Below are 16,560 nucleotides of genomic sequence, written 5' to 3'. Positions count from 1 at the left end.
TCCTTGGAGAGTGCAAAGGTAGTTTCAGCACCCAGGTATCTTGCTCTCAGGTTTCTGGAAAGTCCATCCCCATCTCCCTGAAATATCTGCTTGATTTAAAATAACTAAATAGGGCCTCCCCTGTGGCGCAGCGGTTGAGAGCTGGGTTGTGAAGCTGCCCGCAGCCTCTGCATTGACGGTTCGATCCCTGGCTGCTCCCCGGCCACTGGAGGGTCCCACATGGCGCGCAGACCTCTCCTGCCGCCTGCTGCTCACCTCAGCAGTGTACTTCGGTCCTTCTGCCTGCTCTGCTCCCCGCTCTGGCTCTGGTGAATTCTCTCACCCTCCCGTGCTTCTGACTGTACCCAGTGCTTGAACAAATAAATAAATAAATAAACAAACAAACAAATAAAAATTAAAATAACTAAATAAAAAGTCCAAGGAAGGCTTGCCTTCATGATTAAATCAAACTTAAAAACCGTGACAATACTAAAATGAAAGATATTTGAAATGTTTCATCGACAGCTCTGCTCTTTTGTTGTCAAAACATTTTATTTCATCTGAATTTCATATAATACAAAAGTAATATACTGAACCTTTGTTGTTCAAATAAAAGGTTCTTCAGTTCTTCAAGTCAAACTTCCTCTAGAAGCAAATAAGAAACTTGGCATATAGTGTAGGGCAAATTAAGAAACTTTTCTTTTATAAGAATAAATTATTTGGCCTTTTGATATTTCAATTAAAAAACTTAGTTTATGTTAACAAATTTAGTTGTTAGAAGGTATGTCACCCATACAAAAGAATACACGACAGAAGGTATTTTAACCCATCACTAAGAAAAAAACAACTGATTTAATTTTTTTCCTGAATTTTTTTAAGAAGATATTCCATTTGTAAATTCAAGTTTGGTTGGCCCTTCTTAGTCTTTTTGCTCAATATTTTGAACATTTCCATTTTCTTCTTTTTGTATAGCCTTTGAGCCTCTTCTCTCTCTTTTTTTCTTCTCTCAAATTCCTGAAATTATTAACATGTAATTTTCATTAGTAACAAACAATAAAAATCAGTAATTATGTTAAGAGATCGATATGCAAACTTCAGCTATGAGTAATTTCATACTTTACATTATAATACACGTTATAACATACAATCTAGAAATGATTAAACAATTTTAACTACTTGTATGCAAATTAAAATTAGAGCATAGAAAAGGAGACATTTATGTTATGATTTTTAACATTTAAATTACATCCATTGAAGAGGCAGATGGGACGTTGGAGGTTATCTAGTTCATACAACACGAAAATCTTCATTTCCAGAGTATTTGATATTAGTTTTAAATTTGCCATCTGACAGATTTAATTCAAGAAGTATTTACTGACTATATATGTGTAAAACAGTATGCTAGGCATTATAATTATGTTCATATGATTTGCTAAGATATGCAAGTTCATTTGAGTGTAAGGAAAAATTACATTCAATTCAGTATTTTCAATTTCAATTCATAGCTATATATAATCCCTAAAAGCACTACTTGAAATGCATTATATTATAACCTTACCAAATACAAATAGAAGTATGTGACAAACATTCCTAAATAATGTACAATGTGCACTATTTTTCAATTTCCACGCAACAGTATAGCTCCAAAAAAGGACAGTGTGTACGGAGTGCTGTGTACGGTGGCTTATAATTCACAAAGTGCTTTCACAAACAATATAACACATTCCATTCTTTTAAAACTTGTTATGCTAGTTATTATGTTCATCACACAGACATGGCATTGTTGCGCAATAATAACGGAAGTGACTTATCCAACAAATCAAATAACTGGTAGAGCCAAGTTTCATACCCAGATCTTGTGAATTCAAAGTCTGTGCAACTTTACATTATGCTATGTTACATATCACTTAAACTTACATGGTATAGTACTTCATTAATTGTAATGAGCACAAAAATATCTAGAACTAATTTGTGAATTTAGGTATATGAAGTCTAGTTTACCTCAATGGAGTTTCTCTGAACAAAATTTAAAAAATTTAAATAGTCTTATGAATTATGAATCCTTAATTAATGTTCCTAATTTTGATTTCTCATGGGTAATGTTACTGAACTTTTACATTAACATTTGAAATCTATAAGCTCTAAGAAACTGTCAGTTTTATGATGACAAAGTTCTAGCATTCTCTATAAAGGGAATTTTAGATGGTCATTAAAAGTTTTACAATGTAATGGTCCTTATTATATTTTATATGTTATTTGAGTTCCAAAAGTGGCAAATATCAAATATTTTTGGTTAGGGGAAAAAAAGCAGAATGTAACAAGCTAACAAAATAACAAGATATAGAAACAGGTTCATTATTTTCATGGAGAAATGTTTCTGTTTCATCATAATGTGCCTCCATTCTAAAAATGAAAATTTTAGATGTTGAACTCCCAGATTTTTAATTATAGAAATTCTTTAACTAAAACGTAAAAGAAATTATATCAGTGCCATCTTTACAGTATTTTTGAATAACGCAATAAACTTTTTAAAGTGATAGGTTAATAAAGCTGAATAATAGAGTGCTAACTTTTTGCTAAGTTAATTTAGTATGCTTTTTAATTGGAAAGAACAACTCCTTTTAGTAAAGAAATATTTTATTCTAACACATTCCCTTTTGGGTTTTACTTGCTTCAGTGCAAAATTATGAAAATAACCTATATTTTTCCTAAATCAGTGATTCTCAAGTGTTACTTTAATAAGAATCTCTAGAGGTACTGGTTAAAAGTACTGGGTCCTGGAACATAATGCCGGGAAACATTGTCCCAGATACTTGTATTATCCCAGTTAGCAATATTTTAAAATCCTATCATAGACATACTAATATTTGCCTCTCCTCAGTAACATAATCAAGGAATTTGAATATATTTAAATTTCTGCTCAAGCCATTAATTTATTCAACTAATATTTACAAAGGACATACCATATGCCCCACACTAAAAAGTACAGCTTATATATATGTAACATATTTAAGACATAAGGAAAAAACAATTTAAATATTATAAAAATAGATCTTACTTGTTTCTTAGCAGCACGTTTAGCTTGTACCTGTTCATATTCTTCTTGTGCTTTCTGAGTTGATGTTTTCTTTTTATTTTTCTTTGGAATAGTAATGAAGCTTATAAGATAAAGGAGAACATTAAGCCATAAGAATTGGGAACAGCATAACCAAAACAAAGACACAATTTCATCAAATATAGTACTTATATAATAAAATCTCATTAATTCAAATTAATAGAGGGACAAAGAGTTAAAATAAAAGAAACACGACATTCATGTCATTGGTAAATGCACAAACAACAAAAATATAGTCGCAGAAATGAGTAAATGAGTACAGAAAAAGTTAACCAGTTATAAGTGGCAGAAATGACTGAAAAGGCATGAAATTGAAGGATGCTGTGGAAGTTGTAAGAATACATGAACATTAATTTCATAAAGTTCTCTGACCAGCTCATTTCTGTTCCACTTTATCTACTCAGTCATACATGGCACACCTTGGACCTAGTCCCCATGTCCAACCCTGAATAGATGATTTACCAACCGAAGGCCCACATTCCTTCCATTTCCTCAGGATATCCAATTGACTAATAATCTTCCTTTGCCCTATCTCTCAACTTTCCACCAACTTCGTGACTGCACTATGACACAGTTCAGTAGCTGCCTTCTCAAAGTAAACAAAAGCATAAATTACCTATCATCAGATCCTTATCCCCTTTTAACTACCAATTGCTTATTCCTATTCTTTCTTAGTCAAGTATAAGAACAGTAAAGAGACCATCGTCATTTCTCTGTTAGGTTTTAACTTCTTGCAATCTGATTTTTGCTTTTTGCGATCACTACTTTCAAACTACCCTGACCAAGACAGAAATGATGATGCAATACATTCAAGTCAAAAACGATGATCAAGTCAACAGGTACTTTTCAGTCTCATTTAGTTGATCATTAACTATTTTTGAAAATTTCATTCCCTTAGTTTTGCCGACATTCTTCTCCCCTGATCCGTTCTAGCTGCTCCTTCTCAGTCTGACATTTGAGAGCCTTTTCTTCTTTCTTACTCCACGTTTTTCCCCCAGGTCTTTCTTTCCTTAGTTGTCATACTCTTTCTGAGCAGGCAAACCCATGACCATAGCTTTGGATGCCACAGGTAAGGGCTATCTACTGAAAATCTCTCTCCAAAGTCACCAATAATTGCCTAGACCACAAATCCAAAGACCTGTTCTGAATCTCTTTTCCCTGTCTTTACAGTATTTGGTAGATGACCAACGCCTACTTTGCATAACCTTTCTTTGTTGATTTAGCTGTCACTGTACTCCCCTCTTTCTCCAATTACAACAGTTTAACTTCTTCAATGACAACTTTTTCTTGTTTTCCCCTCAAAGTAAGAAATCTTTAAAAGTGTGATTCCCCCCTCCTAAGAAGGTAAGAATCTTGTCTCATGATTTAACCTACCTCACTTCAATTATCACTGAGAATGTCTGCATTCCTAGTGCTTATCTTTTGCCTGAGCTTTACACCTATCATTCAGTATTATGGACAAACTTATTGAAAAAACTCAATTTTTGGTGTCTCTGCCTTTATCCCCAACTATACATTTTATCCTAGGGTCCTGTTTTCCATTGTTTTTAGTAAAAATAGTTCACAATTTGAAGATGGAATTTAGGTGAAGTAAAAACCTATAGTCCTATATAACAGCTGGTTTCCCTGTAAGTTTAAATTTTAGCATGTTTTCATAACTTGAGGTATGTGCAGATAGCTTTATAAACTAACTCTTACAAAACCAAACTCTCAGAAATCTATACCATTTGTTTTTTAATTGCAACTAAGCCCATGCCCTCTGGGAGAAAAATACAGATTAATAAAATTAATAGCAGGGCCTTCCCTGGTGGCGCAGGTGGTTGAATGCAGCACTGTGAAGCTGTCCGCAGCCTCCGCAGTGCGGGTTTGATCCCGGCCAGTTGGCGAGAATTCCACATGGCAAGGCAGACCGTTCCTGTCTCGCGTGCTGCTCCCCCACCACAGTGTATTTAGGTCAGTCATCCCCACTCTGTCTCTGGTAAATCCTCTCACCCTCCCACACATCTGACCTTTACCCTGATTCTTGTATTCATGAATAAATAAATATTTAAAAAAAATAATAAAAGTAGCACTAGCTAACCCTCATGTATCAATTCCTATGTACCATATACTTTTTAAATTATAATTTTTCTTATAATTATGCACTTATTATCATTTGTTTTAGAGGATATTGGGCACCAGCTACAGAGTTCATTCTACTAATCATTACACTAGTACTAAACCAAAATTAGTTTGATAATTATTAACAGCAGATGTTAAACTGTTTGTCTTATCGGGTTAAAAACACAGTCCTAGGCCTCCCCAGCGATGCAGCAGGTTAAGCTCAGCACTGTGAGGCTGTCCATAGCTCCTGCAATGCAAGTTCGATTGCTGGCAGGCCAGGGAGATACCCACATGGCACGGCAGACTCTCCTGTCTCGCCCGCTGCTCCCCTCAGTAGTGCTTTTGGTCCATCTGCCTGTTCTGCTCCCCACTCTGTCTCTGGTGAATCGTCTCACCCTCCCGCACCTCTGGCCTGTACCCCAGCTCTTGTATACATAAATAATAATAATAAAAAAATCTTCAAAAAAAACAACAACAACAATACAGTCTCTTCCTTGCCTAGCATACAAGGATGGGAAGTTTTAAACAGGCTGAGGGAGCAGAAGAGTTACCACAAAAACCGGACTCTGAGATCTTGGGTAGATAAAGGAAGCAATGATTATTATTGAAACAGGGGTATAGGGCCCACCCGTAGCCATTAAAGATTGATGTAAATTTTAAAGGCATACAGAGACTAATTAAGGCCTGACACTTGAGTACACAGCAGCTAGCACAGACCTGCATGTTAAATCTTAGAGATAGCCTACAAACTCAGAGTATGGGAAAGAACTAAATTTTTCTTTCAGTGGTCAGACAAGCACTTTCTAGTCTTGCCCCCATCTCTCCACAGGAATTCAATAAATCCACCTTTTATACTTCCATATTGTCTCTGGTGAATTCTTATACCTCTATGACCCTGGTGTCCCTTCACAGCCTTTGATCCCCCTTACATGGCATTAACCAGGTCCAAGTTAAGTTAAATATATTTAAGAGACTGAAATTCAAACCCAGATCTTTTAATTCCCATTATATTACTTCTTCAGTTGCACTAAACTAGCCTAATTCAGTCATTTAAGACAAAAAGAAAACCTCCACGAACACAGTTTCACCTAGTTACACTATAACTTCTATAGTGCCTTAAATAAGAAAAATTCCAATTTTGACATGAACTCTCTTATAATCTTTCATAAGATATTACTTTGATTTAAAACAAAGGATTTCAAAAGAAAATAATACGTACTTTACTTTTTCGTTAAGCTCTTCTTCAGGCTGAGATTGGTCAGTGCTACAGTGCTCCTCAGACAAAGTCTGATCAAAGCTACACTGTTCTTCTGGCAGTGTTTGATTAATTTGTTCTGACCTAGACTGGTCAACTTTTCTTACTTGCTTCCTCAGTCTTTTTTCTTCTGCTAAATAGAGATGCTTCAAATGATCAGGGTATCGGTCTGTGAACTGGGATTCCTGTGCAGTTTGAGCTTTCTTTTCCCTCCATAGTAATTTCTTATAATTTTGTTGAATCTTCAATTTTCTTCGAAATGCAAAGCCTTGCCCTACACGGAAGAATAGCAATCATAAATTATTTTCTCAAAAAATAAGATGGATGAAAAATGCAGCTGTTAATTTACAATGAAAAATCACAAGGGCGTTTCCAAAGATTATTTCAAGAAAACAAGCTTAAGCAAATGGAATAACTAATTCTTTTGGTTCCCTGCAAAAAAGATCAGGCAAAAAAAGATCTGGTTGTACAGATAGTCAGTAAGACCCCTCTCCCGCCACCCCCACCCCAAACCGATGAGGATGTTGCACTGGTTTTGTTATAGAGCAACCCCGATATTAAACGGGTTCCTGGCTGTGGGTCCTCACCCGCGCGCTTTAAAGGGACTTATGAATACTCTACTACAGACACACACACAAAAAGGTTAATAAAAGGTTTATTTACAAGAGGAAAGGAAATAAGGAAAATGTACAACTCAGGGAGAAAATAGGGAAATAAAGTCTTTAATGCGTCCTACCCGATCCGACGACCTGGAAACCCAAAGTCACTCTCAGAGCTGGCCTGACGCTGGGAGCTGGTGGAGAGCCCAAAATGGGGTCCCCCAAAGCCCACGTGTCTGCCTTTTCTATCCACCTGGCTGCTTAACCCCACCCTCAGGTCCTAGCCACCTTCCCTTTGGTGGTGATGGGATTTGGAGTTCCCAGTGTCTGGCTTTGACCTGGGGTGGGGGTGGAGTCCACAAAGCCTATATGGAAATAGCTTTGGGACATCCTTTTCCCTCTAACAGTTTATTGCATTCCCCAATCAAACGAATACCTTAATTCATCTATTCTTTTACTTAGAGTCTCTCACTACTCTACAATCATTTTTGAAAAATAATTCAACACAAAAGAGAGAAAAATAGTGTATACCTTTCTTAAAACGATTTTTACATTCTTAATGGGATTTGAAAGTGCTTACAGACAGCAAAACAAAATGACAAACACAAAGCTAAGCAAATGACGTTCAGTTAGAGAAGACTGGAATGCTCTGGAGTATTTGTAATCAGCAAAGGTTTGGCACTTTCAATCTTTAAAGTAATACACCCACAAATTCAAATACATAAACAGATGGACCCGTAGATGTTCTCAGCTACGTTTCAAGGAAGAATAATGTAGAGAAAAATGATTCTGATTAAGAATGCGGTGAAGTCAGGCTAGACGGTCAAAGATTAAAAGTCAGAAACACTGCTTCGCCTTCCCATCTAGAATTCTAAGAAACCCACAGTTTGTAGGAATGCCTTCCTCCGCTCTAAAAAGGGGCGAATCTCATTCATAAAGCATTTTTCTGTATTTCAGTGGATCACGTATCTTACGACTTTGCAGGCCTGAGAACTCGTAAAAGCCTCCCTTCCCACATACCCTCACGAATGCTCCCCACGAAAGCCTGCGCATGGTTAGGTCGCCACGTCCTCTGTTTTACTTTCTTATTCCTGGACCCGATCGGAGAAACTTCTTCGCCATGCGTCCCAAAAGTCCCCGTCCTCCTCCACCGTGCGGCCTGCTTCACAGGCGCCATGACATACCTTCCGCGTCGCGAGAAAACTACAACGGACGCCGTCAAAATACGTCATCAAGCCCAAGCAATCACTCACCCATCTACAGTGCCGCTCTGAGCGCTACTTACCCGGGCTGGGCTACAGATCTGGGCTCTACTTATCCGGCCTGTGCTACTTTCCGCCCGGTCTTCTTGGGGCCACATTTGCGCCACCTACAGCCCTGGAGGGTGAGCGTCATGGCGGCCTCTTCCCCGCTCCCAGTGACCCAGGACCTATCCGCGCTGTATGCCAAGTTGCAGGAGCTGGTGCGGTTCCTGAGAGAGGCCCTGACCATTTCCAATGCACATACGGTAGACTTCTACACCGAGTCCGTGTGGGAGCAAAGGGTCAACTTGCCCCCGGACCTCGTACTCGCCGTGCTGAGGAGGTCAGCGGCAGAGGAAGCCCGGCCAGCAGCGGCGCGCCCCCTGGTGGAAGGCGAGGAGGGACCAGGTGAGTGGCTGGTGGGCGGGGCGGGCAGGGAGGCGGAGCGAAGCTCCCTCAGCGAAGCGCGCCCTCTTGAGGAACTGAGAGGAACTGAGAGGACCCAGGTAAGCGGGCGCTGGGGCCAGAGGTGGGGCTGGTGGATTTGTCCTTGGGCTGGCACGGGGAGCCTTCCATAGTTGGTCTCTGGGTGCTGTGTACTTCTGTTAGGAGGAAAGGATGTCCTGAGTGAAATCCATACAGGCTTTGTGGATGCCACTCCCACTCCATCCAGACACTGGGAACTACAAATCCCATGATCCCCAAAGGGAAGTTGCAAAGACCTAAGGGCAGAGTTATGCAGCCATTTTCTCAGTTTGTAAATAAAACCAGCCATATTAGTGGGGCCTTGGGCACTTGGCTCATGATCTTAGCCAGGCAGGTTTGGTTTGGGGGTAGAGGGTCATTTGGGATTCCAGCTTGGCAGAATGGGTAGGACTTATTTAAGAATTTATCTCCCTCTTTTCTCCCTGAGTTGTACATTTTCTCATTCCCCTTTCCTTGTAAATAACTTTTGTTAACTTTTTGTGTGTACCTGCAGTGTAAGTCCCTTTTAAGCATGCAGGTTAGGCCCCACCGTCAGGCAACCTGTTTTATATTGGGGTTTCTCTGTAGCATTTCCACATTTTAAAAAAGTATAAGAAACAAGACTGGGGAATTCATTCACTTAGTAATTTGATTTTTTTTTTTTTTTTTTTTTGCTCGGGAGGAAACAAGGGGACCGTGCTTTCACAGTTCTAGTAACTTCCATATGAAACATGCAGAAGCTAAATCAACACTTAACGAAATACATAAGGGTAATTTCAAAGTATGAAAAAAAACAAAAGAAGAAAACAAAAAATGCATGTGATGCATGTTGTGTGAGGTGCTGCTTTAACTTAGCGGGAGCCTGAGAAGCTGCCAGCTGGCCTGGATTTTGGGCCTGGGAACCTCAGAGACCCTCAGGCTTGAAGAGAGGGCAGATTGGGGTTCAGGACGAAAGCCTGAGTGAGCTGGCAGTCAGGGGATAGGCTGGGATGGGGCCTAGCGTCCTGCGCCCAGCTCCCCGGCCATGGAGGGATTCTCAGCCCTTGGAGCCATTTTGTGGAGTGACCTACAAACTAAAAAAATTTTCATTTGAAAGATGACCCTGCAAATTACTTGACTATAGATTAGAGAGGCGAGAGCTAATTGGGTAGTTAGAAGTTTCTGTAGTACAGGAAAGAAACGACTATGTTGTGGACTAGGGTGTTAGTAGTAGTGAAGAGCTGGGATGTATATTAGCTCATTTGAAAACGATTTAAAAGTATCTACTGTATGTGATGCATTTTTTAAGGGTTTTTTTGCCCTAAGAAACGTAGATTCTACTAAAGTGATTATATTTTGGATGTAGAGTGATAAGGGACTCCAGTGAGCTTCTGGGCCTTCTGCTTTGCTTTCATGCTTTTCCAGCCTTGCCCTTGCTAATGAGGTTTATTCATTGAGTATTTTCTGAATGCAAAGCACCACAGAGGGGCCGCCTATAAAAGGACCTAGTAAATATCGCTTTCTTTAAAGTCACAATTGTTGAAAAGTGAGGCAGCTCTACATTCGCTGTCCTTATATCTAGTACTTATGATAATGTAGCATTCGTTTTTTGTTTTTTTTTTAAAGATTTATTTATTTATTTATACAAGCCTGGGCACAGTCAGAAGCGCGGGAGGGTAAGAGAATTCACCAGAGCCAGAGCAGGGAACAGAACAGGCGGAAGGACCCAAGCACACTGCTGAGGGGAGCAGCGGGCGGCAGGAGAGGTCTGCGCACCATGTGGGACCCTTGCCCGGTGGCCAGGGATCGAACCCGCCCTGCAGGGGCTGCGGGCAGCTTCGCAGCCCAGCGCTCAACCGCTGTGCCACCAGGGGAGGCCCGATAATGTAGCATTCTTAAGGAAAGAGCAGAGACCATATCTGTCCGGGAAACTGATGTATTCTCCAGCCCCTGCCTGTTATACATTGAATGCAGTGAAGATTCATTGAATGAATGAATGAATGAATGAACAAGTGATTACTCATGATAATTTCCAAAAAGAAGAAACCAAACTACCTTGATGTAGGAAGCTCAAGACTTTCACATGGGTCTAGGATGGACTTCATACAATGTAAGAATTAGATTGTCTCACATGTCCTAATAATAATAGGATTATATGGTATTATTTAATATGTAGTGTACTATTTTCTTGCATATTTTCTCCTTTAATTTTTATATCATCTTTGCGAGCTGGGTTCTGTTTTCCCTTAGTTGTGAAATTGCATCTTTAGGGCTTCATTTGCCAGAATAGTCTTTGGTGGAGAGTCAAACATAGGTCATTTGATTCTATAGTCTCAGGTCTTCATCACCATAATGAAAGCCTATCTGAATTATTTAGTAATTAGTTACAAAAGCCATTTATTGGGCTTCCGCGGTGGCGCAAAGGTTGAGCGCTGGGCTGCGAAGCTGCCTCTGCAGCACTGGTTCGATCCCCGGCTGCCAGCAAGGGTCCCACATGGTGTGCAGACCTCTCCTGCCGCTCCCACTGCTCCCCTCAGCAGTGTACTTTGTCAGTCTGCCTGTTCTGCTCCCTGCTCTGGTTCTGGTGAATTCTCTCATCCTCCCGCGCTTCGACTGTACCCAGTGCTTGTGTAAATAAATAAATCTTAAAAAAATTTTAAAAACCATTTATTAGGGCCTCCCCGGTGGCGCAGCGGTTGAGCGCTGGGTTGCGAAGCTGCCCGCGGCCTCTGTGGCGCCGGTTCGATCCCCGGCTGCTTCCTGGCCACCGGAGGAGGATCCCACATGGCGCACAGACCTCTCCTGCCGCCCGCTGCTCCCCTCAGCAGTGTACTTCGGTCCTTCTGCCTGCTCTGCTCCCCACTCTAGCTCTGGTGAATTCTCTCACCCTCCCGCGCTTCTGACTGTACCCAGTGCATGTATAAACAAAACAAACAAACAAATAAAATAAATAAATAAAGCATGCCTCTATTAAAAAAAAAAAATTTATTAACCAAATGTTTTTATAACATTGTTATTTGTTTTTGTTTGTTTTTATTGTTTCCCCTTTAAAAATGAAAGAATTGTCTTGTTCACTGCTATATCTTTTTTTTAAAAAAAGATTTATCTACTTATGCATGTAAGAACTGGGCTACAGGCCAGAGGCACAGGGAGGCGGGGATTGAGAGGATTTGCCAGAGGCAGCGTGGGGAGCAGAACAGGGAGACTGACTGAAATAACTGCTGAGGGGAGCAGCAGGCAAGACAGGAGAGGTCTGCTGCGCCATGTTGGTAACTCCCTGGCCGGCAGCCAGGGAGTGCTGCAGAGCACTCGTGCTGCAGAGGCTGTGGATAGCTTCACAGTGCTGTGCTAAACTCCTTGTGCCACCAGGGAGGCCCTTCACTGCTATATCTTTAATATCTAGAACAAAGCCTGTTCAGAGTAGGTTCCTAAGAAATGTTTGGCGAATGAATGAATGACAACTTATTTGTTCTCTTAGGATAGGAATAAAATGCTAATATCTTTTGAGAGAAACTTACAACCAATTTTTCATTTATCTAGGCTGGTTTTTCCATCTCTGAAATACTTTTGACCCTCAAGCTTCTTTATATAAAATATTCAGTTGTAAAAATGGTATTTTGTGAATTTTTATAATTTATGCTTCTAAGGAATAGTAATTTTCATTTATAAAAAGTTATGTAATGATGGGCATTCTTTCCATTAAGACCTGAGGTCTGAAGAGCATTAGAATCCTTTGACCAGACTTGTGTGGTATAAAGAATTGTTAGTTATTATTTACAGTATAGTTTAGCATTAAATTTTTAGACTGTTGAGTCAGCGAGGGATCAAATTTCAGTTCTACCACTTACTAACCATGCCTGTGACCTTGTGGAAGTTCATTCATTCAGCAGACACTTAGTAAAGGTCTTCTGTGGGCTAGCACTTTTCAAGACTTAGGTAAGTAGCAGTGAATAAAACAAAATTCTCTCCCTTCATCTTGCTTTCATTCTGATGCCAGTGTGCTCTGTTAGCCTTTGAACAACCCCAGGTTCTTGTCCCATGAAGCCATAAAAAGGAATTGCAGACATTTTAGATAAGTAAGCAGAGAGAAACAAACTTTAAGAAAGAAAGTATTTAGAGGAAGAAAGCAAAGACACCCAGGTATGCTGTACTTGGGAGGGGCAAGGAAGCCTTTGTGGGCCTGTGTCTAGGGGTATTTAAACCTTTTTTTCCTCTATTCTAAAATCTCAACCTACTTTGTGATTGGCTCTTTCTCCTAGTGGCTATACTTCTCCAGGCGATGTGCCCATTTTCCGAGCTCTTATCTTAGAGTTTCTCTTTTTACCTCCCTGTCCAAGGTATCCTAAAATTTATGCTTATTGCCCTTATTAGCCCTCCTGATTTTCTCCACCCTTAACTCTGAGGCCTCCCTTGACTCTCCCAAAGTTTCTGCCTACACTGTCCCTGAAGCTGCCTATTTAACCCTAACTTGCCCAGTTCTAGAGGAAAGAGGTAGACAATTAAATAGCAAAGTGCTTGTAAGGGCCGGACTGGGCACAATGCAGGTTTTTCTGATCCCATGCAGACCGGGTAAAGGAGGAGCCAGAGTCCTCAGTAGTTTTGCAGGTTTTTTATTTGGGGTTCACCAGGCATATGGCAGGCAGGGGTGCAGGCCTCCCAGCCCCCCAGCAAGTCTTCACTCTATCTGGGCTCTCTAGCATTCGTTCTGCTGCTTCTCGGCTTCTCTTCCGGCTTCTGCTTCTGCTTCTACTGCTGCTGCTGCTGCTGCTGCTGCTGCTGCTGCTGGCATCCCCGTGACGCCGCACTTAAAAGCACAGTCTTAACCTATGCCCACACCCTATTCCAGGTGCCCGCCATCAGGCATGCATTCAGGCAAGGATCCATCATCTATCCTGATGGCGGAAGGGCAGAAAAGCCTGAAATTTTCTTTACCCTACAGTGCTGTAGAGGAAAATCAAATAGAAAAGGAAAACAAGAGAAAATCATGTTTGCAGTTTTGAATAGGTTGTTCCAGCAAAACCTCATGGAGAAGACTCTGGGAAGAAAAATCTAAATAGGGAGAAAAATGAATCATGAAGCTGTCTGGAGCAGGAGGCTTCCAGATAGTGAGAACAGGGAGTCCCAATGCCCTGAGGTGGAAGCATGCATGATGTAATTAAAAAGCAGGAGAGGAGAACAGATTTCCCATCAGGGACTCACAAGAAGTGTGCTTTTCTGTAGGTTCTGTTTGAACAGTTACAAATAAACACAATTCCCAGTGCTGCACCAAATTATTGCTCAGTGTGTGAAGTACACTCACAGATGTTTGGCACAATCATTTGGTGTTTATGAGACCAAATTGCTTCTGAAAAACCCTCAATGTAGCCATTTAAGTAGATTTCTTCTGCCAGCTGGCCTTTGGGCCTGGTCAGAATCCTGCAAGTTTCTTCACTGTTCATCCCAAAAGAAATTTTAAAGAAATCTTAATCCCCCATAATAAGAGGAAAAACATTGAAAATAAATGTACTTAAAAGTGTAACATGGACCGAACAGAGTGAGGTCCTAAGGGTTTATCTCTAACTCAGTACGAGAGGAGGAGATACCCTGTCAAAGGGCAGCATTGAGGATGAGCAAAACATTTGGAAATTTAGACGGGAGAGCCTTGGAAACAAGAGTGACCATGGACATGATGAGTCCCCCAATCTTACCAGTAGGTCTACTGAAATCTGTGACCACTAAGCTCAGGGGACAGGCTGAGCAGATATCAGCTGCTGCACACTAAGGGGAGGTGACACAGCTCGACTCCATGCAAATTAACTTACTAGAACAATGACAACAGAATCCTTTGAAAAACAAAATAGGTTCAATACAACGAATTATGCACAATTTTGCTGTTAGCCAAAATCTTCTAGATGTGCAAAGAAACAGTAAGGTGTTATTTGTATTCAAGAAACTAAGTGAACCCTGATGTTAGATTTAAGTATCTGTTTTCAGTGAATTAAAGGAAAGTGTGACCCAGGGGGAAGAGTGAGTTAATGAAAGTCTCTTCTGATTGGGCTCAGCTGTTTGATTAAGTGACTAATAAACATGGTAAAATAAACTACAAAAAGTACTCTAAGAATTAAAGGGAAATAAAGTATTAATGAATTATACAAACTGCTTTATGATATTTTTAACTGGAAAAATACACACTCTTTGAAACAAAGTGATATTAATGTTATATGCTGTCTTGCTGCCTAGCAGATGACTTTAAGACTACACAATCTCACCCAGTTTCTCTGGACCAGGAATGCAGGAGCCTTTTAAATGGGTGCATCTGGTTTGGGGTCTCATGATTTCACAGTTAGATGTCAGCTGGGGCTACAGCTGCTGAAGTCTTGGTTGAGGCTGGAGGTCACCATGATGGCTGTCACACAGGTGGCTAGTCAGTGCTGTGTGTTGGCGTGAGGCCTCAGTTTCTCACCATGGGACCCTCTCTATGGGACTGCTTCCATGGGAGCTTTTGTATTTGCACACTGTTGTTGTTTTTGTCTGTGCTTAGACTTGTTGTTGTGCAGTTGTTAAGGCCACAGACGTTGTCTGGTAATTGGCGCACAGTGAAAATTTTCATCTATAGTAGAAAAAACTAGCCTGTGTGCTAGTGCCAGGCCAGCTCTGAGCAAGCAACTGTCTGTTACAGCCAGTTGTTACTGGTTTTTCCCTCTTCCAAAGTATAATACTACCTTTCTTGCAAAGTTGTAGTCTAAATTAAAGTTGATAAATATATAAAATCTGACATAGAACTGAGACTGTGACTTGAGGTCAATAAATCGTGGCCAGTAAATGGTGATGGTGGTAGTAGTGATTATTGTAGTGATGATGTTGTAATTACATCTTTTCTTGGAAGAAACATTGTCATAATGCATGTGGAAATGTAGGTGCCCTTGTAGCAACCTGTATCCTCTGCCATATAAACAGATCATACTGTTGTTGTCTATTGGCTTGTCTGCATCTGCGGCTAGATTGTTTGCTCTCTAAAAACAAATGTACTATATTTCCCTTTTTCATTGTTGTATACTCAGCACCCTGGATGTTTTCTGGCATATACATGAGCAAAGTAAATTCTAAAAGAGTGAATGGAGTGCAGCATAGACCCATTAAGAGTGTTCTTGTCGGTACCCTTTGAAACTTGGTACTTAAGTAGACATCTGTTATTTCTGGTGTGATATTTGCATATGTTATATTTAGTATCTTCATGTATCATTTGAGCCAACTGATAGCTTTTGTTACTTAATTTGACTCATCAAAGTGAGTAGCCATTTTTCCCCCGTGTCAAAATGTGTTACTTCATTAATTAGGTTATCTATTAAAGTAAGACACTCTGAATTTGAAGATAACAATCTAGACAGTTATCACTTCAGGTTAAAATTTCCAAAAGTCATTTCGTTAATCCTGAGATTAAGCATCTGCAGAAAAAAACTACCAGAGATAGCTTCTGAATGTTTTACTGATAGGACAAATATATCCCCTATATCTCATAGAATAAAATTTTGTTAGACCTCCTTCAAGGGAACTAGACTGTGTCCTTAGGAAGTATTGCCATTTATAAAACTGTAATAATTGTAATGATGATTCTCAAGTGAGTCATCTCTTGGCTTTCAAAATTAGTCATCATACAATATAGAAAATTATTCCAAAAAAGTAAGAGGGAAGAGATATTCTGAGGATAACCAAAATATTTTATGAAACAGAAATAGATCTACACTCAACCAGACACCCAGCCTGATTAAAACAAGTATATCTGACTTTATTTGTTCTAATGGTAATTCTAAAACTAGGAAACTGTACCCTATCAAGCAAATGATA

The 16,560-nt window shown here is 40.0% G+C and overlaps 2 protein-coding genes across 4 annotated transcripts in view; one reads left to right on the top strand and one right to left on the bottom strand.

Moving 5' to 3' along the window:
* Positions 1-450: 450 nt before the first annotated feature.
* On the bottom strand, positions 451-8,275 carry CCDC59 (coiled-coil domain containing 59). The gene is made up of 4 exons (XM_037513923.2): positions 8,072-8,275; positions 6,417-6,726; positions 3,038-3,137; positions 451-993 (listed from the first exon to the last, which is right to left on the bottom strand). Exons 1-4 carry the CDS (start codon positions 8,226-8,228, stop codon positions 832-834), a joined length of 729 nt encoding a protein of 242 aa, XP_037369820.1. The 5' UTR covers positions 8,229-8,275; the 3' UTR covers positions 451-831.
* A 114-nt stretch (positions 8,276-8,389) lies between these two features.
* The window catches only part of METTL25 (methyltransferase like 25), a 148,783-nt gene continuing 140,612 nt past the window's right edge, over positions 8,390-16,560 (top strand). For 2 of the 3 annotated variants that reach the window (XM_037513920.1, XM_054696182.1), the window contains exon 1: positions 8,390-8,700. In XM_037513920.1, coding sequence (XP_037369817.1) covers positions 8,445-8,700 — 256 coding nt within the window. In that variant the 5' untranslated portion in view covers positions 8,390-8,444. The remainder of the gene's footprint in view (positions 8,701-16,560) is intronic. The other variant, XM_037513922.2, reaches the window with a different exon arrangement.

The sequence above is a fragment of the Talpa occidentalis genome, unplaced genomic scaffold (genome assembly GCF_014898055.3).
Source record: "Talpa occidentalis isolate TD23 unplaced genomic scaffold, MPIMG_talOcc4v2.1 talOcc4.16, whole genome shotgun sequence".
Classification (NCBI taxonomy): domain Eukaryota; kingdom Metazoa; phylum Chordata; class Mammalia; order Eulipotyphla; family Talpidae; genus Talpa; species Talpa occidentalis.
This window is presented reverse-complemented; position numbering and strand designations above follow the sequence as displayed.